We start from the raw sequence: 27,409 nt of genomic DNA, 5'->3' as shown, positions 1-27,409 counted from the left end.
TATTCAGCACCAGAAATTGAGTTGCTGCTATACAGTAGATCTCTCAGAGTAAAATGACCTACCACATTTCCTTCATATCAGATTCTAGCACAGAGGGGTGTAGTTTAACACAATCCTTTGTTGCCAATAACTTTTATTTAGATGCACATAAGAACTGTTATTAACTTAAATGCTAACTTGAACTTCCTGTTTTAAGCATTTTTGGTAGAATTTCAACAAAATTGCTATATAGGAATATGTATAAAATTTTAGTCAAAACAATCACAAATATTACAAATGGACTTTATTTTATTCTTTGAAATTAGGCATAGATGACGTGTTTGGCTTCCCATTGATGTCATTACTGGATTTTTACCTTTATAATTAAATAGCATTTTCTGTGCACTTGTCCTACTAAAGCACTAATTTAGAAGGTATAGGTTCTTATAGAATGTTATAGGTAGTCAGATACAAACATATAATGCTATTTATGGCACTTTGTGGAAAGAAATATATTTTTACAGAAAAACTGCAAAACAAAAAACCCTAAATGTTTCTCTGAGCACAGTGGCTTACACTACTATATGGCAAAAAAACAAGATTGTAAATATGTAACAAGTAAATAAGTTCACTAGCCTGTATAAAATGAGATTGTCTGGATCAGATGTCAAGGCACAGATGAATGAGCGCAAACTAAAGGAAGTGTTCAGAAAAAAACAGGAAGCAGGGCTGCAGGATCATTTATTAGCTTTGAAACCTCTTGAAACATAACAGGGTTGAGAGGCTTGCTTGGGCTAAGAATTAAATTGTCAGAAATTATTGCTACTCTGTTTAGGTGTTTGAGAAGACATATTTGTTTTAAATATATATCAATCAGCTAACTAGTAATATCACACAATGTTTTTATTATGTTATATAAAACAATATTTATATAAAAACAAGTTATATTAAGTTAAAGGAACAGTAACACCAAAAAATTAAAGTGTATGAAAGAAATTCCAATATAATGTACTGCTGCCCTTCACTGGTATAACTGGTGTTTTGCCTCAGAAACACTACTATGGTTTATATAAAGAATGCAGCTATGTAGCCATGGGGGCAGCCATTCAAAGGAGAAAAGGCACAGGCACTTAGCAGATAACAGATAAAACACTATTGTATTCTACAGAGCTTATCAGTTATCTGCTATGTAACCTGTGCCTTTTCTCCTTTTTTCCAGATTGAATGGCTGCCCCCGGGGCTACACAGCAGCTTATTATATATAAACTACAGTAGAGTTACTGTAGCAAACACACAACTTTTACCAGTGCAGGGCAACAGTACATTATATTTCATTTACTTTAAAACAAACATTTTTTGGTGTTACTGTTCCTTTAATGAAGATCTGTGAACTGTGGCACTTGTTTGCTAACTCAGATTAATTAATATGCATTTAGAGATGATAGTACTGTTAGAATCTCAATTCTTCCTACTTTCCTTTTTGCAGTATGTGGGGAAGCTGCTGCAGGAGTGGAGGATGAAGGTGAGGCTCAAGCTGGATGGATTGAAGGGGCAGCCATCTTATTCTCGGTCATCATAGTTGTGCTTGTTACCGCCTTCAATGACTGGAGCAAAGAGAAGCAATTTCGAGGCCTACAGAGCCGAATTGAGCAGGAGCAGAAATTCACTGTTATCCGCAAAGGACAGGTTATCCAAATCCCTGTAGCAGAGCTAGTAGTCGGTGATATTGCACAAATAAAATATGGTATGTATAGGAAGAGTTTTTATAGACTATCACTGTTTAGAAATACAATAACAGTATTGTTATTTTCCCAGCATTCCACTGTAAACCTGTTTTATGATCTGATGTATAATCTGATGTATTTGTTTGTTATACAGGTGACCTCCTTCCTGCTGATGGGATATTGATTCAAGGCAATGACTTAAAAATTGATGAAAGCTCTCTAACTGGGGAGAGCGATCAGGTGAAAAAATCATTAGAGAAAGACCCCATGCTTTTGTCAGGTAAAATTGTTTCTATACCTGTGGGGTTAATTCTAAATAGAAGTGCTGTCTAAATTTGGTGATTTTGGTTGTATTTTTTTTTTTTTTTTAAATTGTATGGTGGCCCTTGCAGTTCTCTGTTGCTTGATGAATCCACACAAGTAGCAAATCGGTTCATAATCTGGCACATTTTTTGGCTATTCACTGACATTGTCGGACTAAGGTGTCTAGGGCCCCCCGTCCCAGTTGGTATTTGCAAGTACGCCTCTTCCACCCACCCCACCTGCTGCAGGTTTTTTCCTGGTGTCCCGCCGGCCCAGTCAGACCCTGATCACTGATGCAGTCGCATCAAATATGTTATGAGTAAAAGGGAACATACCGTCAAAGATGAATGCACAGTTGTAAATTAAATGTTTGTATGTGCAAATATTGTACCTACATCCCCACAAATATGTTTAAAAGTGCACATTTTAGACTTGCAGCCAAACTACATTAAGCCCTATAGCTATAGGGTTACTAAATGGCACAAAATGGAATCCTTCACCAGACTTGCAATGGTATGCCACAGGTACTGTGGGGTTTAGAATTGAATGCAAATTCTGGGCATATCAGGAAGTTTTAGATTATTGCAATTTTTATAACCCTCAAATATTTAAAATAAATAGATATATAAATTAGCTCCATGATGTTAGTAATAGCTTCTGCCTTGTTTGCCCACAGGAACACACGTAATGGAAGGGTCTGGACGTATGGTAGTCACAGCAGTAGGTGTCAACTCTCAAACTGGCATAATATTCACTTTGCTAGGTGCAAATGAGGGAGGTGAAGAGGAAAAAAAATCCAAAAAAGGTAATAATCCCTTGCACAGTATTTAAAAATTGGGTTTATAATGAGCAACCAAGGAACAAGAGTAACTCACTTGGATTTGCTCATGATTCATTGTAAGTTCACAATCTAAGTAAAAAAAAAAAAAAAAAAACAGATATTGAGATTGTGTAACATTTTTTTTGTTTTCTTTTTTTTTACATCGTTGTATAAAATCTTCGATCTGACACTTTAAATGAAACAAATTATGTATGTACAATTCCAAAAATGTTTTAATATATATTAATAAATATTGTAAAAATAAAACAAAACTGGGTTTATGTCAGCCCTTTACAAATGATTCTGGTTTGTATCAGACTATATTTACATGTGCAGAGGTCTACATACTACAGCAGTCTTCAAGTAAGTTAAAACACAGAATAGAAATATTTCTTCTTTGCTTTTGTGATCTGGTGTGCATACGTATACATAACTAATTTAGCAATTTGTGACTGTCAATTGTATTTTAGATGACATGGTTGGAAAGAAAATATTGGTTTTAATTTTCCTATATCAGTTCCTGTATCCTGTATTTCCTATATCAGCTCCTGCTTGCAATTGGAAATCCTTACAAACTTGTCTTAATTTTTCTAGGAGATTTTTTTTGGAAAAATTCCTTTTACCTTCCGCTGTCCTCACATCTTTGCTTTGCAACAGTTTTTTAACACTCACTGTGTCCTATTCACAGACTTTTTCTATCCATACTCATCTCTAACATTTGTGTGGGTGAGCATTTGGGGAACAGTGATCACAACATGGTCTCCTTTGAGATAATGCTGCAGAGACAGCTCTATAAGGGAGTAACTAAAACGCTCGATTTTAGATGTGCAGACTTTGCCAGTATAAGGGCATCTCTGCAATGTGTCAACTGGGAAAGGCTTAGGTTAGACACGGAAGGAAAATGGAACATCTTTAAAACATTGCTTTGCTGGTATACACAACAGTATATTCCCCTTGTACGAAGGAGAGGCATCGCAAAGCAAAACCTTTATGGCTGAATAAAAGTGTTAGTGTCGAGGTTGGTAAGAAAAAACGTGCTTTTAAAGCATTCAAGTTAGCTGGGACAGACGAAACTTTCATCAGGTACAAGGAAGCAAATAAAGCATGCAAAAAAGCTATCAGGCAAGCTAGAATAGAGATGGAAAGGGATATTGCAGCTAGGAGTAAAAAGAATCCAAAATTATTTTTTAATTATGTGAATGGTAAAAAAATGAAGCAAGAAGGGGTGGGAACCTTATTATCACAGGGGGGTAAGTTGGTTGATGAGAACGGGGAAAAAGCAGAAATTTTGAACTCCTTATTTTTCATCTGTCTATACATCTGAGGAGCCAGCTAATGAAGGCTTCCCTTTTAATATGCCCAGTTCTAGTAATTTAGCTACTGACACATGGGTCACTCAGGAGGAAATTCAAAAGAGACTTGAACATGTAAAGGTAAACAAAGGTCCAGGACCGGATGGGATTCATCCCAGGGTATTAAATGAGCTGAGCGCTGTGATTGCCAAGCCTCTTCACATAATTTTTCAGGATTCGTTGAGGTCTGGCATGGTGCCGAGAGACTGGCGAATTGCTAATAAGGGATAGGGTACTTTAATACAGTGCAGTTCACAATACTATAAGTTTGTGCCAGCATGGTTTTATGCGTAACAGATCTTGCCAGACTAATTTAGTCGCCTTTTATGAGGAGGTGAGCAGGAACCTCGATGCTGGAATGGCAGTTGATGTCATCTACTTGGACTTTGCTAAAGTGTTTTATACAGTACCTCCCAGAAGGTTGATGATCAAATTGAGGAATATTGGCCTAGAACGTAATATTTGTAATTGGATATAGAACTGGCTGAAGGATAGATTACAAAGAGTGGTGGTAAATAGAACATTTTCTAATTGGACCAGTGTGGTTAGAAGAGTACCGCAGGGGTCAGTCCTTGGTCCTTTGCTTTTTAACTTGTTTATTAATGACCTGGAGGTGGGCATAGACAATATTGTTTCTATTTTTGCTGATGACACTAAATTGTGCAAAACTATAAGTTCCATGCAGGATGCTGCCACTTTGCAGAGCGATTTGAAAATATTGGAAAACTGGGCAGCAAACTGGAAAATGAGGTTCAATGTTGATAAGTGCAAAGTTATGCACTTTGGTAGAAATAATATAAACGCAAACTATCTACTGAATGGTAGTTTGTTGGGGGTATCGTTAATGGAGAAGGATTTAGGGGTTTTTGTAGATAACAAGCTGTCTAATTCCAGGCAGTGTCATTCTGTGGCTACTAAAGCAAATAAAGTGCTGTCTTTTGTATAAAAAAGGGCATTGACTCAAGGAATGGGAACATATTTTTGCCTCTTTATAGGTCCCTGGTAAGGCCTCACCTTGAGTATGCAGTGCAGTTTTGGGCTCCAATCCTTAAGAAGGATATTAATGAGCTGGAGAGAGTGCAGAGACGTGCAACTAAACTGGTAAAGGGGATGGAAGATTTAAACTGTGCGGTTAGACTGTCGAGGTTGGGGTTGTTTTCTCTGGAAAAGAGGCGCTTGCGAGGGGACATGATTACTCTGTACAAGTACATTAGAGGGGATTATAGGCAGATGGGGGATGTTCTTTTTTCCCATAAAAACAATCAACGCACCAGAGGTCACCCCTTTAGATTAGAAGAATGGAGCTTCCATTTGAAGCAGCGTAGGTGGTTTTTCACGGTGAGGACAGTGAGGTTGTGGAATGCCCTTCCTAGTGATGTGGTAATGGCAGATTCTGTTAATGCCTTTAAGAGGGGCCTGGATGAGTTCTTGAACAATCAGAATATCCAAGCTTATTGTGATACTAATATCTACAGTTAGTATGAGTGGTTGTAAAATAGTTTATGTATGTGACTGTATAGATTGGTAGGTGTGGGTTGTGTGTGCTGGGTTTACTTGGATGGGTTGAACTTGATGGACTCTGGTCTTTTTTCAACCCTATGTAACTATACTTGTTTTTTCATGTCCATCTTGCTTCACTGTGTTTTTTCAGTGTTTTTAACTTCAGTATATTATTTTATTAAAGTTTTCTTTGTGAGTTGGTTAACTATTTTTTCCATTATCCATCTCGCTTTCTGACATTCTTTCTCTTACCTTTTCTTCTATTGCACATCTTTCCGAAGCTCTGCGTTCTCCAGTAGCCTAACAATATCTTTTTACCTCCCCTGTTATTCTCAGTCTCACCACCCCCTTTACATTTATGCATTTTTTTACTACATGAGCTCATCTTCCAGTGAGTGTTGTTTGTCTCCCTTTCTTTCACCTTAAGGGTTTTCTGCTGCATTATCCATTAATTCAGAGTGATCAGATATCCTCCCCCTTTTTGTTTTCTTTATCTGAACAGGTAAAAAACCAGGACCCTCAGAAAATCGCAACAAAGGTAATCAGCTACTGAATTTTTTTTTTTGCTGGGACACCTGCGTCAGTCTTCTACATATCTGTTGTGTGAGCCTTTGTGCTTTGCTTCTCACAGTTACCCAGCAATGGTATCCTGTACATTCTTAGCAGAATTTTATTGCAAGTCTTTGCAAAGGGTGTCAAGGTCCTTACTGCTGGAATACAGAGTAACTTAAAAAAGCAAATGTAGTTTCTGAAACACTCTTTGGTCTTCTGTTATATCGTGTTTATGTTGTGTATGGGTTTTTTCTCCAGTTTCTTCCCTGCAGGGATTTCTTGGGGTTCTAAACCCGAGTGTTCACTATTCTAAATTTCTCAAACAAAAACACTTTCTTACAGGCTTCCATGCCTAACCATTCACAATTTCTCTCATGCCCTTATCCTTCTTACCACTTATTTCTAATGTAAACATCCTTTACTTTAAACATAAGTCTTCTTTCTATTTCAGTCCCATTCACTTTCTTATTATTTATTTTCTATTACACTACTGATAGAGTAATAGAGTGTCTTTGTTGGCAAATGCCTTAGATCAGTGCTGTCCAACTGGCGGCCCGCGACCCCCCTTTGTGTGGCCCCCCACCTGTCTGGCTGCTTTGATGGCTTACCTTTGTGTAAGCTTTAAATGGTATCAGTACTGTGATTAACTGCCCACCCTGCATGGTTCTCACCTCAGATTCAGCCTGTAATCAGGCTGTATTGTTTAAATATGTAATCCCCTGTACTGTTCACACCTTTTAATCTTTGTATTGTTCACCCCCTGCAGTGTTCACACCTCAGGCTCAGGCTGTAATCACCCCCATTGTTCCCCTGTTCACACCTCAGGAGCAGTAGAACCCCAAAAATTATCCCTGCATACTACAAAAAGAACATATACTGAGGTGGTACTGCAATTAAAAAGTTTTTTAATATATAGTTATTGTGCAGACTGTAGGAGCAGTGCCAGCATTGTGTCACTCTAGGCTGCCTGTGTGTGCCATACACACAGGCAGCATAGGGCAAGCAGAGTATAGCACACACAGGCAGGGTAGGAAAGGCAGAGTATGGCACACACAGGCAGAGTAGGGCAGGCAGAGTATGGCACACACAGGCCAAGTTTGGCACAAACCAGCCAAGAATAGCACACACAGTGAAAGTATGGCACACGCAGGCAGGGTAGGGCAGGCAGAGTATGGCACACACAGGCAGAGTAGGGCAGGCAGAGTATGGCACACACAGGCCAAGTATGGCACAAACCAGCCAAGAATGGCACACACAGTGAAAGTATGGCAAGCAGGCAGGGTAGGGAAGGCAGAGTATGGTACACACAAAGGCAGGGTAGGGCAGGCAGAGTATAGCAGGTTTTTGCTGTACTACAACCATTAATATGGGTATGGTCATGTGATAACATGGGTGTGGTTTCAAGTGGGTCCGGTTTCAAAAAGGGGAGTGGTCAAAACTGGCTTCCATTATCGGCCCTCCACCACGTAGATCGGAAAAATTCCGGCCCTTGGTACAACAGAAGTTGGACAGCACTGCCTTAGATCAAGGCTGCCAGCTGGAGGCCTGTGGGCTGAATGTGGCCATTCAAAGGCTTTTTGTGGCCCCCAGTCTGCTGAAAGGTTCCATACACTTCACTGTATGATATCATCATTTTAATTTAATCTGGCCCTTGAACATGTTATATGAGAAATAACTATCACACTACATATACTAAGTTGGACAGCACTGCCTTAGATAAATGTTGTCTGCCTTAGATAAACTATTCAGCAATATTCAGGCCACATAACTGTTTATGGTGAGTATTAAAAAAAAAACAAAAAACACATCTATTGAAAGGGATTCCCTGGAAATCTGTTCAATATTAAGAAATGCAAGCAGTTCATAAAAACAGGTTTGTTAATAACATTTACAACAATTACATTTGCAGAGAAAAACATTACTTTGCCAAATTTTGTGTAGTTATTCAGGTTTTGAATTTCCAGAAAAAAAGTAATTTCCCTCTGAGCGATCCAACAGATTTATTGTGTCTGCAATTAAATAAAAATTTTAATTGCTACTATGAAAGTTACTGTTGCTGTTTGGGTGGTAAAAATTTCCTTTTCTTGCACTGTCCATTACTGGGTAATTCATTACTTCCTAGAATAAATCACACCCAATACCGTAAACAAGGTCCTGAATGGAGCAGAAGAGTAGGTATTGTAGTGACCAAAAATATCAGAATCTTTGCACTTTATCCAAATAATTCACCAGTTCTGTCAGAAAATTGTTGAAATTACAATGCTATGGTAATCTTATTTTCAGTGGAACAGCACAGAAAGATTGAAAGAAATTACTTAAGCTTACTGATTTTTTAGACAAAAATTCTAAAATGAATTGGGCCAAAATACTTGCACTTTAGAAGCTGTAAGACATATTTGGATAATATACAGGTGATGTTCCTTTAATTTGTAAATAAACTCACCTGGGATTAGTTTAAGGTGTTGCTTGTGTGTTTTACACTAAACATGAAGGAGAAGGTAAGACAGAAAGTTTTAGGAAAGGATGGATAGTCTTGAGGCTTCAAATTCATCTCAGGGAAAACTTCATGTTCCCATAGCTACATTATGCTATGTAATCAAAGAGTTTTTGACCCATGGCACTGTAGCCAACCTCCCTCAATGTGGATGCAAGATACAATTTAAACTGGCACCATCTGTTGTCAACTGAATCAAAGTAGGCTAACAACAAGATGAGGTTGAATAAAGACAATTTCAGTTTTTTTCTTTTTTTCAGTTAAAACCTGTCTAACTGCTTATTTGATTCAGAGGAAAGAGAAAAAAAAACTCCAGTTTTTTCTAAGGGGGCAAAAAAAAAAAAAAAATCCTTCCACTCCCTGGAACCACATTGTACTAAGAGTTCATTTCAGTAACTCTGTACTTTCTAAAAAGCTGTGCAACCCTCTCTTGAAACAGTAATATATATCAGCCACAGCCCTCACTGTAAAAAATCTTTTCTTAATCTTTTCCATCTTAAGATAGAACATTCTTTCTTCTAATATAAATGGAAGTCCATCAAGGATGTTTCTAACTTAATCCCATTAAGGGTATGATTGATTTGCATATATTTGTATTGCATGACCTTACATGTATCAGAATTGAATTTCATCTGTCACTTAGCTGCCCAGTCTGTCCAGATTCCCTTTCAAACATGCAACATTTTGAATGGAATTAATTGGCCTATAAAGTTTTTGTGTCATGAACAAACACACATAAATTGCTTTTGATGCCTGCCCCATGTAATTTATAAACAATAAATTCATGAACAATGAGTAAAAAAAAGTGGCATAGTAGGGACATGTAGCATGCCAAAATTCTCAAAACATTGCTCAATCTTAAATGTGATCCTTAAACAAACCTTCAAGTAGCTTGCCCACAACAGATGTCAGACTTACAGGCCAGGTTGAGATAGTAATTACAGCTTTCCTTTAATACATTGGTACCATAACAGAGGAAGGGAATCTGAGAAAATCAGAAAAAGTGACCTGACTAAAATGTAACTAACTCTCTAAGTATCAGACAGTTTACCAGACAGGGGCCTTTTTTAGATTACTTTTGCTAAAACCATAAAATACCTTATATTTTGTCAGCCACTGACAACTTTCTTGAGCTGAACCATAACTGATTGCTTGTTCAACATTCCTTGTAACCAAAATATCTGTTTTTAAAAAAAAAAAAAAAAAAAACTGTGGGATTAGTCTTTGCTTAGGATGCAGTCAGTTTCTCATTTTCTAATTTTCTATTTTTGACTCCTTGATTGTTGCTTTACAAAACTTGTAGTATTTATTCGTCCTAAAATAAGTGTCTCTCACTTATATTTCTTAAAGGAGAAGGAAAAGTAAAAACTAAGTAAGCTTTATCAGAAAGGTCTATGTAAATACAGCCATAAGCACTCACAGAAACACTGCCATGAGTCCTCTATCAAAAGAAACACAGGATTTCTTGTGTCTTTTTTTGTAAACATGATATTGCAGTGTCTGACGTCTGCTCTCAGAAACAGCCTTAATTTCCGGGGACAGAGTCTGCTCAGTTCTCTCCTCTCTCCCCTCATGCTCCCCCACCCCACCAGAATTCTTCCTCCCCCCTCCCTTAGGAATGTGTGATCTCAGCTATAATGGCTAGAGACTTCAGGAAGGAAGCTACCAAAAATGGCAGCTGCTATCTTAAGCAGGAGAAAGCTTCTAAAGCTGTTTACTCAGGTATGGTAATGATTTCTGCAGAATAAATATATTGTTCTAGGTGGCACTAATGTGGCAAATCTATTTGCAGTAAAATGCCAAAATTACTTTCTTTCTCCTATAAATGCTTTCTTCTAAACTTTAGTTAAGCAACTTTAGTTTACAAATAAATCTGACTTAAGCCACATAGAGAGTACTTGAGATTTCTCTCTAAGAAAAACATGGGGTACAGCAATGATTTATTATAATTTTAAATGGCAACCTTTTCTGTTAAAGGAATACTGTCATGGGAAAACGTGTTTTTTTTTTCAATATGCATCAGTTAATAGAGCTTCTTAAGCTAATAGAGCTTAATTTTGAAATTTTAAATGGGGCTAACTATATTCTTCATTTCCCATGGTGCCATAGCCATGTGACCTGTGCTCTGATAAACTTCAGTTACACTTTACTGCTGAGCTGCAAGTTGGAGTGATATCACCCCCCTCTCAGGAGCCGATCAGCAGAACAATGGGAAAGTAGCAAGATAACAGCTCCCAGTAGATTTCAGAATAGCACTCAATAGTAAGAAATCCATGTGCGGCTTGCGACTGCTTCAGTTAGAGTAGGAGAAACAGTAGGTTACTTAAAAGCGGTTTTAATATGAAGCGCTGGCTCTTTGTAAAAAAACTCTGGCACAATGGCTGCCTACACACCAATATTATAACTAAGAAAAATACATTTGTTGATTCAAGAATAAAATTTTAAATGGTAGAGTGAATTATTTGCTATTTAAACAGTGTAATTTAGAAATAAAAAGAATACCATAAAAATCATGACAGTATCCCTTTAAGTGTTTTTAGTTAAAACCTCCTCTACCAATCTATCTTCTTAAGTTTATGGGATACTAAAGTCTGCTTCCCTGAAATTGAGTCTGTAAACATTGGTCACTGTTAATTGTAATTCATTCTTGGTTGTAAGAGATCATTTTATCCAATATAGTGCCCTTTCTGGTTGGGTACTCAACAGTCTTTTTTCTGAAGTCCTTGTTCCTCCTGCTTCTCTTCAAAAAGTAGTCTTGTGCTTGGTTTAGAGGGGCGGCACCTTTCCTATAATATGGAAATATAAGTGGAATTAACCTACACATTCATTGCATCACACTGTAAGGTTTCTGGGGCATGCCCCTTTGCAGTAGATTAATTTAATTTAAAGTAATGTTTGAATTATTTTAAAAAAGTGCAAAGAGCTCAATATTTGTGTCCTCCATTGTTTGTGTGTGTGTATTTATACATCTGTATATATGTAGTGTTGGCTATAAGTATCTTTGAGCATGTGTGCTATTTGAGCTGTGTTGATTTGTGTAGGCCTCAACTTGGCAAACTCTCTGCAACTCCCGGGACCTTGCTGCCCCTTGGGTGAGTGCTTACCCGGTTGCTGGTGATCCGCCTGGGGAGGAATTGACCAGGAGACTTGATATTGCTGATTAACCAAACGAACCTCTTTATTTATTTCCAATAGCATTCAGGAGTATTAAATGCAGATTCAGGTATCTCTCCCCAATATCCAAATCAGGAGCTTCTCTTGCTCCAGATCTCCCCTCTTTGGGAATATGCTGTGACCTGAGCTAGCCACTGAATGTACCTGAACTACGGCTGGTAATGCCGGGAGGTGATAATCTCACTGATCTCCTCGAGGGGCCTCAAGCTGCTGAACTAAATAACACTATCTATCCTTTCACTCATAGAGCGACTATAAAATATGTAACTGAACTATCTAAACTGGTTCCTGTAGCTAACCTCTTAGAGAGGGGAAGTCCCAAGAAGAAAGACCTCATTGTTGGAGGTCATCCCCTTTGATATTGCAGAATACCGCCACCTAGTGGTTACTGATGAATTTCAGAGGAAACTTTTAACCTGGAAAGAATAATTACACACACAATTAGGACCACCCTTACGTGTCCATATCCCACAAGGCCACCGCCTGCCTAAAGGGGAACCCAGGTAAAGGGGCAGAAATCGGAGTCCCTCCATATATAGATAAGTATATATATAATTAGAACAGGTGCCGCACTCACAGGACTTAGTGAAAAAATAAAGAATGCATTTATTGTGAAAAACGTCAAACTAACGTTTCGGCTGTCTCCAAAGCCTTTCTCAAAGTGAACAAACATTGCTACAAACCCACTCTTAAACCCAAATTGGCGCCAAAATGTAGTTGATGACGTCACACAATGTATGGCCAATAACCACCCACCAAACATGCATAAATAAACACATGAATAAGGTCAAATAAATTAAATCAAAGTGATTGAAAACAAACTCACTAATGTACGTATGTATAGAGAAAGGAAAGATTTAAGAAAGTGCAGAAGAGCAACCCGTACGGCTGAACTGCAACTCACACTGTCGAGTATACCAAAAGAATCATCAGGAATACAATATAGGTAGGCAAGGGAACATGGCCAGATCATAGTAGATTCCAAAATAGTAGGTTTTAGCACAGTTAGGGTAGTTAAAATGACGAGGCGAATAACTCTCATAAACACGGCCACCGTAAATGTGGGTTGCCATAGTAACTGAGATGCTAGGCGCAGACTCCGAACCTTCGCATCCGGAGCTTACATATCCAGGATCATTATGGGCACCCGGTTTGCATTCGGGGAGTTGGACAGCCAAAGGGAAAATTCTGTAAGTCACAATCTTACCTTGTTGCTGGCGGAACTGTTGGGCATCTGATCGTGATCCTGTGTGGGGAACAGCCGTAGCTCTTAGGGAGCGGTAGTAGAATAAGAATCCAAGTGACATCACCGTTATTCACAGTGACTCACGTAGATTCCCTCATCCACCTTAACGCCTCCCATCATTGACAGACTCGCAGACGATGGTTATTCGCCTTGTCATTTTAACTACCCTAACAGTGCTAAAACCTGGAATCTACTATGATCTGGCCACGTTCCCTTTCCTACCTTCATGTTATCATTTTTCTTTTGGTATACTCGACATAGAGTGTGAGTTGCAGTTCAGCACTTTACTTAAATCTTTCCTTTCTCTATAGATATGAACATTTGTGAGTTTGTTTTCAATCACTTTGATTTAATTTATTTGACCTTATAAAACCTTATTCGTGTGTTTATTTATACATGGTTGGTGGGTGTTTATTGGCCATACATTGTGTGACGTCATCAGCTACACTTTGGCGCCAATTTGGGTTTAAGAGTGGGTTTGTAGCAATGTTTGTTCACTTTGAGAAAGGCTGTGGAGACAGCCGAAACGTTAGTTTGATGTTTTTCATAATAAATGCATTCTTTATTTTTTCACTAAGTCCTGTGAGTGCGGCATCTGTTCTAATTGTGCTACATTGACTTTCTACACTGCACCAAGGCATACTGTGATATGACAATACCTGAGTGCCAGCTTTCCATCATTTTTTATATACTGTATATACTCGAGTATAAGCCTAGTTTTTCAGCACCCAAAATGTGCTGAAAAAGTCACCCTCAGCTTATACTCGAGTCGGGTGCCATGGGTCCCTCTAGACTAGCACCCTCTCTCCTTTGTGTGCAAATTAGGCCACTTGCAACCAGAGCCTCCAGTGCCCTGGCCTAGGCTCCCACAAGTAATACTTATTTCCCCTTACATCTCCTCCGGGACCGGGTCTGCTGCCAGTTTGCCAATGTGCAATGAGCGTGGGGTAGTACTCATATTGTTTTTGTTGACCCTCTTCTCCGCTTACAGAGCTAGTTTACTGTTTTTCTTTGAAATAAATATTGAAAAACATATGCCCCACTGATGCCTCAATTAATGTAATTTTATTGGTATTTATTTTGATTATTAAAACTTAGCAGTAGCTGCTGCATTTCCCACCCTAGGCTTATACTCGAGTCAATAAGTTTTTCCAGTTTTATTAGGTAAAATTAGGTACCTCGGCTTATATTCGGATCGGCTTATACTCGAGTAAATACGGTATATATATACAGTCGTGGCCGAAATTGTTGGCACCCCAGAAATTTTTCCAGAAAATCAAGTATTTCTCACAGAAAAGTATTGCAGTAACACATGTTTTGCTATACACATGTTTATTCCCTTTGTGTGTATTGGAACAGAACAAAAAAGGGAGGAAAAAAAAGCAAATTGGACATAATGTCACACAAAACTCCAAAAATGGGCTGGACAAAATTATTGGCACCCTTTCAAAACTGTGCATAAATAAAATTGTTTCAAACATGTGATGCTCCTTTAAACTCACCTGGGGCAAGTAACAGGTGTGGGCAAAATAAAAATCACACCTGAAATCCGATAAAAAGGAGAAAAGTTCACTTTGTCTTTGCATTGTGTGTCTGTGTGTGCCACACTAAGCATGGACAATAGAAAGAGGAGAAGGGAACTGTCTGAGGACGTGAGAACCAAAATTGTGGAAAAATATCAACAATCTCAAGGTTACAAGTCCATCTCCAGAGATCTAGATTTGCCTTTGTCCACAGTGCGCAACATTATCAAGAAGTTTGCAACCCATGGCCCTGTAGCTAATCTTCCTGGGCGTGGATGGAACAGAAAAATTGATGAAAGGTTGCAACGCAGGATAGTCCAGGTGGTGGATAAGCAGCCCCGAACAGGTTCCAAAGAAATTCAAGCTGTCCTGCAGGCTCAGGGAGCATCAGTGTCAGCGTGAACTATCTGTCGACATTTAAATGAAACACTATGGCAGGAAACTACAGGAGACTACAGTTTGCCAAAATGTACTTGAGTAAGCCACAATCCTTCTGGGAAAATGTCTTGTGGACAGATGAGACCAAGATAGAGCTTTTTGGTAAAGCACATCATTCTACTGTTTACTGAAAACGAAATGAGGCCTACAAAGAAAAGAACACAGTACCTACAGTGAAATATGTTGGAGGTTCAATTATGTTTTGGGGTTGTTTTGCTGCCTCTGGCACTGGGTGCCTTGAATGTGTGCAAGGCATCATGAAATCTGAGGATTACCAAAGGATTTTGGGTCGCACTGTGTCAGAAAGCTGGGTCTGCGTCCCAGATCTTGGGTCTTCCAGCAGGACAATAACCCCAAACATACGTCAAAAAGCACCCAGAAATGGATGGCAACAAAGCGCTGGAGAGTTCTGAAGTGGTCAGCAATGGGTCCAGATCTAAATCCCATTGAACATCTGTGGAGAGATCTTAAAATAGCTGTTGGGAAAAGGCGCCCTTCCAATAAAAGAGACCTGGAGCAGTTTGCAAAGGAAGAGTGGTCCAAAATTCCCGGTGAGAGGTGTAAGAAGCTTATTGATGGTTATAGGAAGCGACTGATTTCAGTTATTTTTTTTCATAGGGTGTGCAACTATATATTAAGTTTAGGGTGCCAATAATTTTGTCCAGCCCATTTTTGGAGTTTTGTGTGACATTATGTCCAATTTGCTTTTTTTTCCTCCCTTTTTTGTTCTGTTTCAATACACACAAAGGGAATAAACGTGTATAGCAAAACATGTGTTACTGCAATACTTTTCTGTGAGAAATACTTTCTGGGGTGCCAACAATTTCGGCCATGACTGTATATATATATATATATATATGTGTGTGTGTATAGTTGTATATAAATAGGTATATCCATAGAGAGTAATTATTATTCAAGGGTCTTAATAGAAAAAACTTATTTGTAAGTCAGTGTTTTCGTGCCACACACAGTAGCTCTTCATTCCTTTTTTTTCATATCCTATTTACTCTCATTCTTGTAGCCTTGCTTTAGCATTTTAGTAGACATATTCATGTGTTTCTTTAACTGATAAACAAAGAAACCACCCTCTTCAATCCCGATTAGAAGCAATGGGCTGGACTATTTCTGTAGAAGCTCCTCGTCTTCTCTTTGTTCCAGGCAGGCACATGTATAAACTCTGAACGTAGATGCAAAAAGCCGCCTTTTCGCTCTAATACACAAGCACCTGCCTGGGCCTGGAGAAGAGTCAACAGAAGAGGTAGAAGATCACAACAAATGTGATTCTACAGAAATACCCCAGGCTGGTGCAGTTTTCCTTGGGTATTAAGTAAGCAATTATAATCACATGGGAGTGCCTAACTTTTTGCACATCAATAATTAAACCTTTAGTTCTCCTTTAAAAAGTGAGAGACACCACAAACTGTCATACATCAACTATACTCTGTTCCACTTCAGTCAAGGGTTAATTATGCTAATACATAAAATATTCCTGCAGAAAAAAGGTTCATTCACTTGAAAACACTCTCTGCCAGGATCCAAATGGTTAATTAATATATAAACAGATAAAACCTTTCCTTTCAGCACACAGAGGGTTAAAGTACAGGCAGTTATATGCTTTCTTTCAGGCTATGGGTTCTTCTACAGCAACAGGGTCAAACTTATTACATTTTAAATTTAATATTACACAAAAGGTGAACAGAGCACATATACAAAAAAATATATTAACAAATAGAATATACATAAAGTATACAGCTGCAATCGGTAAATAATTTTTACTGCTTGCAATAATATACTTTATGTATGATTCAGTGCATAAACTACTGCTTTCTGAAATAATGTCATTTGGTCTTAGAAATAATGTCATTTGGTCTTGTACATGAAAAGGAAACTAAATGGCTAAAGGGTTGTCTACATTTGAGATCCAGTTATAATAAATGTAAGATAATGCTCCTGGGATGTAAAAATATGAAAGTCACTTATACCCTTAATACCCTAAAAATATAATGGAGAATGACCTAGGCTAGGGGTACTGGCAAACTTGGCTGTAGCCAGCAATGCCAGTCAACAGCAGGAAGGGCAAACAACAGGATTTGAGGGTAAAAAAGGGTAAAGATTGGCAGGTGGAGAAGGTTGTTTTGGTAAGGCCCCATTTAAAATATACATTGCAGTTTTGGTCTCCAGTATTCAAATGGGATATTATTGAATTAGAAAGAACTAAAAGAAGGGGCAACTAGGCTGGTAAAGGGTATGGAAAGTCTCAGTTATGAAGACTGGCTAAGGTGGGGTTGTTTACGCTGGAGAAGAGGCACTTAAGTGGATATATTATAGCTATGTATAAATACAGTATATAAGGGGACAATATAATAAGCTTTTTATGCTTTGTTTGTCAGTATGTCCTTCCACCAGACACAAAGGGATTCATTCAGATTAGTAGAAAGAAGGTTCCATCATAATATTCATAAAGGGTTTTTTTTACAGTGACAGATGTATAGTTGGGAAATTATCTCCCTGGAGTAGTTTCTAGAAGGGGTTGAATGGCTTTTCAGCAAGTGAGAAAATGTAAGTTTCCGGAAATTAACGCTTAGTACAAAGTTACATAGTTACATAGGGTTGAAAAAAGACCATCAAGTTCAACCCATCCAAGTAAACCCAGCACACACAACCCACACCCACCAATCTATAAACTCACATACATAAACTATATATACAACCACTAATACTAACTGTAGATATTAGTATCACAATAGCCTTGGATATTCTGATTATTCAAGAACTCATCCAGGCCCCTCTTAAAGACATTAACAGAATCTGCTATTACCACATCTCTAGGAAGGGCATTCCACAACCTCACTGCCCTCACCGTGAAAAACCACCTACGCTGCTTCAAATGGAAGCTCCGTTCCTCTAATCTAAAGGGGTGACCTCTGGTGCGTTGATTGTATTTATGGGAAAAAAAGAACATTCCCCATCTGCCTATAATCCCCTCTAATGTACTTGTACAGAGTAATCATCTCCCCTCACAAGCGCCTCTTTTCCAGAGGTTAATGCAGGGACTGGTCTGTTTGCCATCTTGGAGCCTGTAAGGAATTTTTCCCACTCTGGGGCAAATTGGACAGGCTTCAGGAGAGTTTTTTGCCACAAAGACACAAAAAGTTGAAGTTGGTGGCCATGAATCTTTTATTATCTTAAGTTACCTTGGCCAATACCAGATGTTATAATAAAAATATGGGCATAATATGGTCTCACAAAAACCATCTCTCCTAAATGATGGTTATACGATGGGGGTGTTTGGTATCATTAGGAATTATATGATCTCCTTATTTATGAGGGTGAGAATCCAATTCTGTAATACATATGTTTCCCGTAACTGACCCCCTCATATCTTGGTATCTTGATACTGACATAAAAGTGTGTGCTTACATGTGAGTGGTGGCCTTCTAGCTGTTACAGAACAAGACCTACCTGTATAATTGCTTGGGGGTAATTAATCAGTGAGAGATGGATGGCTACTTTGTGATATGTACCCTCTAATTGTTGCAGGAAAAAATTAAAGGGCACCCGCCAGTGAAATATATTATTTTTCTCAGGCTGGTGCTCCTGTTAGGCTGTGGATAAAGCTTTCTGAGTGCTGCGCCGGCATCTCCTTATATTAATTTCCTAGTGCTTGTCTCAGTGGGTATACCCTGCTGCTCATGTGCAGAACACCAAGGAATTCACACAAGTGGATGCCTGGGACTCCGGTAGAAAACTAAGTAAAGTGGCAGTGCAGTACTCAGACAGTTTTTACCTCAGGCTGTTTTCTCCTAACAGGAGCACCAACCTGAGGGAAAAAAATTAGCGGTCTGTTTCACGGGGGGTTCACAACATTTTGGCAGTGAAATAGACTTTACGTGTCCTTTAATATAAGGTTGGAGGGAGTTTTTTAATTAGCAGCAGAAGGGGACGCATCAAAACTAACCAATTTTTTTTTGTAACATGTAAAGTCATATTAGGCTAAGTGTATATGTCCCCTTTAAAGCAGGAAGAAAAGTCAAATGAAAGTCAGATGTATAAGAAAATGTACAAGAAATGTACATGAAATGAAAAGGTCACCATTTACTATTTGTATGTATTATGCCTTCTTGTGTAGAAATATTTCTATTTCTAGCTGCATTCCATTGTTAGGCAATGCGTATACATTGATCGTTCATGCAGTTAGCAGACAGCACCCCCAGGTATATGGAAATAGGAACACGCCAGGCTTGCCCTAGTGCTCACTATATAAACAAAAATGAATAGCGTGTACAGACAAGTGCAGTACATATTATTGTGCTCAAGTACTGCATATTTATGGGTAAAGGAGTTGGAGCCCAATAGGCCAAAAATTATCCATGGGGCCAAATATAATATATACCGTATATACTCGAGTATAAGCCGAGTTTTTCAGCTCCCAAAATGAGCTCAAAAAGGCCACCTCGGCTTATACTCGAGTATATATATTGAACCCCCTCCCCAGGACATACCTATTTTATACGTTAATGATTTATTGAACCCCCACCCCTGGACATTCTGGAGTATATCCGGTATATAGGCTGGAGTATATCCGGTAATGATTATTTGAACCCCCTCTCCTGGGCATACCTTCGGGCTTTAACATGCACTCGAACCCCCCCTGGATACACGTGCATGGGCTCCTGCGCCAGCACTCCACACACGAATACATTCTTGCTCGTGCAGTCCCAATTCCTGGACATACGTTCGTGCAAGAAGCGCGACCGCGCCTTCGCCGTAACCCCCGTCGCGCGACGTGCCCCCGTGACGTCACGGGGTGGGGGGGGGGGGGGGTGCGAGCGAGAGTGAGTGGCCACACGGGAATGCACGCACATATGTCCAGGAGCGGGGACTGTTTGCACGAGCAAGAATGTATTACACCTAAAAAAAATGGAACTCAGATACAAATGCCTTAAACTGTTCAACAACTGAGGTAAATCACACATAGTTTTGCCATTTTAGGATATATATTATATTTTGCTATACAGCAATGTATAACTAATTTCATATGCTGTGTTCAGCATCATTTTCTATTGCAGTTAGGCTTGATTATGTAGTATTCTGTGTTTATTACACTTAGTATTGTAGCTTTTGCTTTGTATTGATTCATATAGTTTTTTATGTACACTTTCCATGCTTGATAGTTATTGCTGTAATAGTGTCCGATTAGTGTTTCCTTGTTCCATAGAAAGTATATCAGTGTGGGTGCTGGCATAATCCAAGTACTGTTGTAAGGTGAAATGTGTGCCTATGTACAACTTATAGGTATGGACCAACTGTATACAACTGATTTATAGATAACAATGGGAAATAAATGTTAAAATGTCATTTATATCAAATATTTCATGTATCATATACATGTTAACATTTAAACTCAGCTTGGCATATATTGGCCATACTTCCCACAGGTTTAAAAACCACTCTGCTGAGCACCATAGAACAATTAAAGTGCTGTAAATATTTTGTACTGTGACAGCTGCCCGGAAGGTATTAAACCATACTCCATAACCAGAAGAGAAGCTAACACACACCAATTATATAGCTCCATCATGAAAATATATACACCCCAGATGTCTTATACAATTTAAACAAATTCAAGGAAATTTTACCAAATTCACAAGGCGTGACACCATCCGTCCTGCACAAATTGTTTCCCAAGTGGTGGGAGGAGGCAAGGGGAATTGTACCCAGGAGGTCAGGTAGTGTCGGACTTGTAGGTATTTGTAGGATTTGGAAGATTCTATTTTTGAGGCATAGCACAGGTAATATGAAATCATCAGCTTTTGCAAAATTAAAATGATAACACTTAGATGGCCGGCTGGACAAGTAATCCGGTGCTGCCCTTACTACTCGGACACAGGCTAGTGTGCAGGTGTGTTAAAAGAAATCAATGCCTAGGCTTATACTCGAGTCAATACATTTTTCCAGTTTTCTTAGGTAAAATTAGGTACCTCGGCTTATATTCGGATCGGCTTATACTCGAGTATATACGGTATGTGTGTGTGTGTGTGTTTGCAGGGCATATGCCAAATGGATTTTTTACAGTTGTTTTTTTTTTTTTTTTTTAAAGGAGACGCCATATTTTGTCGCTTCTTATGGCCAGAAAGTAATTCAAAATGTTCTGTCCTGCCTTTTTACCTCCTTTCTCTGTAATGCATTTGCTTTTAGATAAATAGCTACTAATCAATTTTCATTCCAATTTATTTGAACACATCATTGATTATTTCATCTTGTTTTGTGTGGTGGCTTTGTGTCCCTGTGTCGTCCTTTCTGTTTGTCTCCACCCATATACAACCCTAACTCCTTCCATTTTATCACAATTTATAGCCAAAGCTCAAGATGGTGTTGCATTAGAGATCCAACCACTGAAAAGTGAAGAGGGCGTAGAGTGTGAAGAGAAAGAGAAAAAGGTTGTGAAAGTGCCAAAGAAAGAAAAGTCTGTCCTTCAGGGGAAGCTAACTCGGCTGGCAGTGCAAATTGGAAAAGCAGGTAATAATCATGCTAAAGCAAAAAGGGGTATCTCCCTCTTTCTCATAACGTAGTATAGTGCTGGGCGGTATTTTTCAAAATTATATCGGTATTTGACGGTATTTTTTTTCCCCCATGCATGATTAGGTGACCACCCCAAACACCCGCCACCCCAAACACCCCCCCATCCGCACGCACCCCCCCCACCCCAAACACCCCCCCATCCGCACGCACCCCCCACCCCCCCATCCGCACGCACCCCCCCACCCCAAACACCCCCCCATCCCCTTCACATAAATATAACCCCCCACCCCACCCCACCCCCCCCAAACACAACCCCATCCCCTTCACATAAGTATAACCCACCCACCCCCACCACCCCCCCATCCCCTTCACATAAATATAACCCCCCACCCCATCCCACCCCCCCCCCCAAACACAACCCCATCCCCTTCACATAAGTATAACCCCCCCACCACCCCCCCATCCCCTTCACATAAATATAACCCCCCACCCCACCCCATCCCACCCCACCCCATCCCACCCCGCCCCCCCCCAAACACAACCCCATCCCCTTCACATAAGTATAACCCACCCACCCCCACCCCAAACACCCCCCCATCCCCTTCACATAAATATAACCCCCCACCCCACCCCCCCCAAACACAACCCCATCCCCTTCACATAAGTATAACCCACCCACCCCCACCCATCCCCTTCACATAAAATATAATTACTGGCCAGGCACCCCCCGACAGCTCACATTGGTATCCGACTCTGAATGCGTCCTAGTGATGGCGCTTTTGTAGAGTGTGCGCGCTGACGTCACGTGCGCGCTGACGTCACGTGCGCGCTGACGTCACGTGCGCACCCGGAAGTATTCAGCACACCGGTATGGGGGTATGTAGAAAATTCATATCGGTTTCAAAAAAAAAAACCGGTGATCGGTTTTTACCGGTATACCGCCCAGCACTAACGTAGTAGTATGTTGCCACCTCACTTAGAAACACAGTAGACCATATTAAAAAAGTCTGTTGTGTTTCACCATTCAGAAACCCCACTAATATTACCTCCAATACTACCACCAATGAAGCATAAACCAGCTAGACCAAAAAACAAATAAATAATGTCTTTTTCATGATTTGAAACTGATCACTTTATTATTCAGAAATTCACATATTGTCTGAAAGTGAACATCCCCTTTAATGTTCCCAGGGAGTGTCTAGTCCCCCCCTCCCCCCCATCTGTTTTTCTTGCTATTTGATTGTATCGCTTTTTTTCTTTCACAGGTCTCATTATGTCAGCCATCACAGTGATCATTTTGGTGCTCTATTTTGTCATTTATACATTTGGAGTGTTAGGTCGCCCATGGTTGGCAGAATGCACTCCCATCTACATCCAGTACTTTGTCAAATTTTTCATTATTGGTGTCACTGTGTTGGTGGTGGCTGTCCCTGAGGGGCTGCCTCTCGCTGTAACAATATCTTTGGCCTACTCTGTAAAGGTAAGATATGGATAACAATTGCAGTTTATTTAATTGGCAAAAGTCGCTGTCTGGCAATTAAATATCATTCATATTTCTTATGAAAATGTTCTTTTTCTTTCTTTCTTTCTTTCTTTCTGTCTCTCTCTCTCATGTTAGCTTTGAAACTGTCTGGTTGGTTGGTATACAATAGATGCAACATGTGAGAAAAAGAAATTTACATGAAAAAATGCATTTAGATACTGGCAGAGAGATATTATATACACAATATTCTTCATCTATCTTAACCTCTACATTTCATTTATTTTAACTTTTTCTTGCAGAAAATGATGAAAGACAATAATCTTGTACGTCACTTGGATGCCTGTGAAACTATGGGCAATGCAACAGCCATATGCTCTGATAAAACTGGAACGCTCACTATGAACCGAATGACTGTAGTACAGGCATTTGTTGGTGGTACTCATTATAGGCAGATTCCTGATCCGGAGGCACTGAACACAAAAATTCTTGATCTTATAGTAAATGGGATTTCAGTCAACTCAGCATACACCTCCAAGATCCTGGTAAGTACTGGAAAATACTGGCAGAAGTGTTTAAAAGGAAAATGTACACCTAAAAGTCTTCTTAAAAATTTTACATATTTTAAATGCTTTTTATCAATAATCTTTATATGAAAATTATATTAAAAAAAAAAATAAATGTCATTAGATTATCCTAAAATATGGATTATGTACTACATACTATATGAGCCACTGTGCTCACACCCAAAGCATTATATATACAGTATATGTATATATTGTATGGGAACTTTAATCCAGAATGCTCAGGACCTGAGGTTCTCTCTCTCGGTAAATTGCAACTCTATACCTTAAAGAAGCAGGTGTCTAACATAGTAGCCAGACTACTACTTCCTGCTTTCACTTTTTTAACTTCTTAGTCAGTCAGGGACTTTAGGGGTGGCACATAAGACATAACTGCTCAGATAGTTTGTAAGCATGCAGGTCAAATTCAAAAGTAAAGTAACTGAACTGTTATGTCCCATATGCCCAACTCCCCTAAAGTTACTGACTGCTAACAGCTTAGACAGCTGTAAAGGAGGAAGTAGTGTTCTGGCTAGTATGTTACACATCTGTTCACTCCAGCCTTTATAGATTACATTTTTGGCTAACTATATTGAAAACATATTTTTAATTTTGTGCAGTCTTTCTATTTTACTCTTTCATTTCTACACTGAACTATTCCTTTTAAAGGAACAGTAACACAAAAAAAATGAAAGTGTTTTAAAGTAATTGAAATATAATGTACTGTGGCCCTGCACTGGTAAAACTGGGCTGTTTGCTTCAGGAACACTACTATAGTTTATATAAATAAGCTGCTGTGTAGCCATGGGGGCAGCCATTCAAGCTGGAAAAAAGGAGAAAAGGCACAGGTTACATAGCAGATAACAGATAAGACATCCATTGTATTCTACAGGGTTTATCTGTTAGCTGCTATATAACCTGTGCCTTTTCTTCTTTTGAATGGCTGCCCCCATGGCTACACACCAAGGTTTATATAAACTCTAGTAATGTTTCTGAAGCAAACACACAACTTTTACCAGTGCAGGGCAGCAGTACATTATAGTTTAATTTCTTTGAAATATATGCATTTTTTGGTGTTACTGTTCCTTTAAGTCTACTTAAATATCATTTAAGATTAAATAAACACAGTAGGATTGTTTTGCTACCAATGAAATAAATTATATCTTAGTTGAGGTACATGGTAGTGTTTTATTATTACAGAGAAAAAAGAAAAGAATGTAAAAGATTTTAAGTTATTTGATTAAAATGGACTTTATGGGAGATGGCGTCCCATAATTTGGAACTTTCTGGATAATATATGGTAAAATCTTTGACATGTCACTTTTTAAGATTTTAATTACGACTTGGTTACATTTTTGAAAAAAAACATATAGGTAGCTGGCTGTTTTTTTTTTAATCTGGTATTTTATAAACAAGGTATTTCTGAAAAGTTATATTATAGCAGAAGTGAGGCACACAGGTGTCATAGTGGGTTATTAATCAGTGTATTTCAGTGTATTTGTAATGTGTTTTTATGTAGGACCCTGGTGTGTTCTCTCCCTTTACACTGCCTAAATAAGACTAAATAGAGTTATATTGTGGAGATTCAAAACTTTTATGAAAAATATGCACCTTTCTCTCTCATCATTTGCTGGAGGATTTTCCCAGGTTGTGTGAGAGCATTCACAAGTTATTATTTTCTAATTATAAATTAGTTATACAGCACTGACTCATTTATACAATGTATACAAATATTGTTCACCATGGACATTACTCCCTACCCCAGTAGAGCTTAAAAAATCTATTCCATCAGAAGACAGTTAACCTGTATTTCCAATACATTTCAAGCCTATACTAATTGGTATCTGTATCCTGAATTGTTTTATTTCTTACTTATAACCACTGTATTACCCAGTGACTAGTTTTCTGTTAATTAGTCCACACCTTAGATTTAGTGTACCAGAGTTAAGTTAGGGCTTGCCCAGTGTATAAATGCTTTTTTTTTTTTAATTTATTTACAGTCGTAAATATATATATTTACAGTCATGGCCAGAATTGTTGGCACCCCAGAAATTTTTCCAGAAAATCAAGTATTTCTCACAGAAAAGTATTGCAGTAACACATGTTTTGCTATACACATGTTTATTCCCTTTTTGTGTATTGGAACAAAACAAAAAAAGGGAGGAAAAAAAGCAAATTGGACATAATGTTGCACAAAACTCCAAAAATGGGCTGGTCAAAATTATTGGCACCCTTTCAAAATTGTGGATAAATAAGATTGTTTCAAACATGTGATGCTCCTTTAAACTCACCTGGGGCAAGTAACAGGTGTGGGCAATATAAAAATCACACCTGAAAGCAGATAAAAAAGAGTTCACTTTGTCTTTGCATTGTGTGTCTGTGTGTGCCACACTAAGCATGGACAACAGAAAGAGGAGAAGAGAACTGTCTGAGGACTTGAGAACCAAAATTGTGGAAAAATATCAACAATCTCAAGGTTACAAGTCCATCTCCAGAGATCTAGGTTTGCCTTTGTCCACAGTGCGCAACATTAAGTTTGCATCCCATGCCACTGTAGCTAATCTTCATGGGCGTGGACGGAAGAGAAAAATTGATGAAAGGTTGCAACGCAGGATAGTCCGGATGGTGGATAAGCAGCCCCGAACAGGTTCCAAAGAAATTCAAGCTGTCCTGCAGGCTTAGGGAGCAATAGTGTCAGCGCCAACTATCCGTCGACATTTAAATACAATGTTACAAAATACAAACGCTATGGCAGGAGACCCAGGATCACCCCACTGCTGACACACAGACATAAAAAAGCAAGACTACAGTTTGCCAAAATGTACTTGAGTAAGCCACAATTCTCATGGGAAGACGCCTTGTGGACAGATGAGACCAAGATAGAGCTTTTTGGTAAAGCACATCATTCTACTGTTTGCCGAAAATGGATTGAGGTCTACAAAGAAAAGAACACAGTACCTACAGTGAAATATGGTTTTGTGTGACATTATGTCCAATTTGCTTTTTTTCCTCCCTTTTTTGTTCTGTTTCAATACACACAAAGGGAATAAACGTGTATAGCAAAACATGTGTTACTGCAATACTTTTCTGTAAGAAATACTTGATTTTCTGGAAAAATTTCTGGGGTGCCAACAATTTTGGCCATGACTGTATATATGGGGTTGTACAAAATGGAAGTGCATCAGTTAAAACAAGTGCAATGTTTTTAATGTGTCAAGGGGAACAGTCTCAAAAATGTTGTTCAACAAATGTGAAAAAAACTGTGCCTGCCTAATGGAACAGTGGTTTAAGAGAAAGCTCAATCAAAGGAATAAACTGGCACATAACACATTTCTAAACAAAAGTATGGCTGTGAAAAATACCCCAGAATCATCACCACTATTAGCAAACAAAACTGCATCAAAGGGATGACTAGGGATGATTAGAAATTCTGCACTAAGTAAAGCTAGTGAAACAAAAACAGCTAAATGTAGGGAGCATCTGAAACAAATAATATTATCTGATGAGTTATATTTCACTCTTTCACCTACATTCTGATGTGTTTACTAGAAAAAGCCAAAAAAACCTTAGTCATTAAGTCTGATGACTGCTGTTTATTGTTGTATTAGGGCTCTGGCACACGGGGAGATTAGTCGCCCGCGGCAAAACTCCCTGTTCGCGGGCGACTAATCTCCCCGAGTTGCCTTCCCCTGCCATCCCATCGGCGACAATGTAAGTCGCGGGTGGGATGGCAGACGCG

General features: G+C 38.9%; 1 protein-coding gene across 7 annotated transcripts in view; it reads left to right on the top strand.

Annotated features, from left to right (window-relative positions):
* LOC100488346 (plasma membrane calcium-transporting ATPase 4) overlaps positions 1-27,409 on the top strand; it is a 145,188-nt gene that overhangs the window by 64,565 nt on the left and 53,214 nt on the right. For 5 of the 7 annotated variants that reach the window (XM_031896858.1, XM_002932973.5, XM_012970637.3 and 2 more), the window contains 7 exons: positions 1,466-1,723; positions 1,858-1,983; positions 2,683-2,811; positions 6,181-6,216; positions 21,463-21,624; positions 22,893-23,107; positions 23,410-23,652. In XM_031896858.1, the coding sequence (XP_031752718.1) occupies positions 1,466-1,723; positions 1,858-1,983; positions 2,683-2,811; positions 6,181-6,216; positions 21,463-21,624; positions 22,893-23,107; positions 23,410-23,652 (1,169 nt within the window). The remainder of the gene's footprint in view (positions 1-1,465; positions 1,724-1,857; positions 1,984-2,682; positions 2,812-6,180; positions 6,217-21,462; positions 21,625-22,892; positions 23,108-23,409; positions 23,653-27,409) is intronic. The other 2 variants (XM_018091532.2, XM_018091531.2) reach the window with 1 other exon arrangement.

Source organism: Xenopus tropicalis, chromosome 2 (assembly GCF_000004195.4).
Source record: "Xenopus tropicalis strain Nigerian chromosome 2, UCB_Xtro_10.0, whole genome shotgun sequence".
Classification (NCBI taxonomy): domain Eukaryota; kingdom Metazoa; phylum Chordata; class Amphibia; order Anura; family Pipidae; genus Xenopus; species Xenopus tropicalis.
Note: the sequence above shows the minus strand (reverse complement) of the source record. Positions and strands in the feature narration are given on the sequence as shown.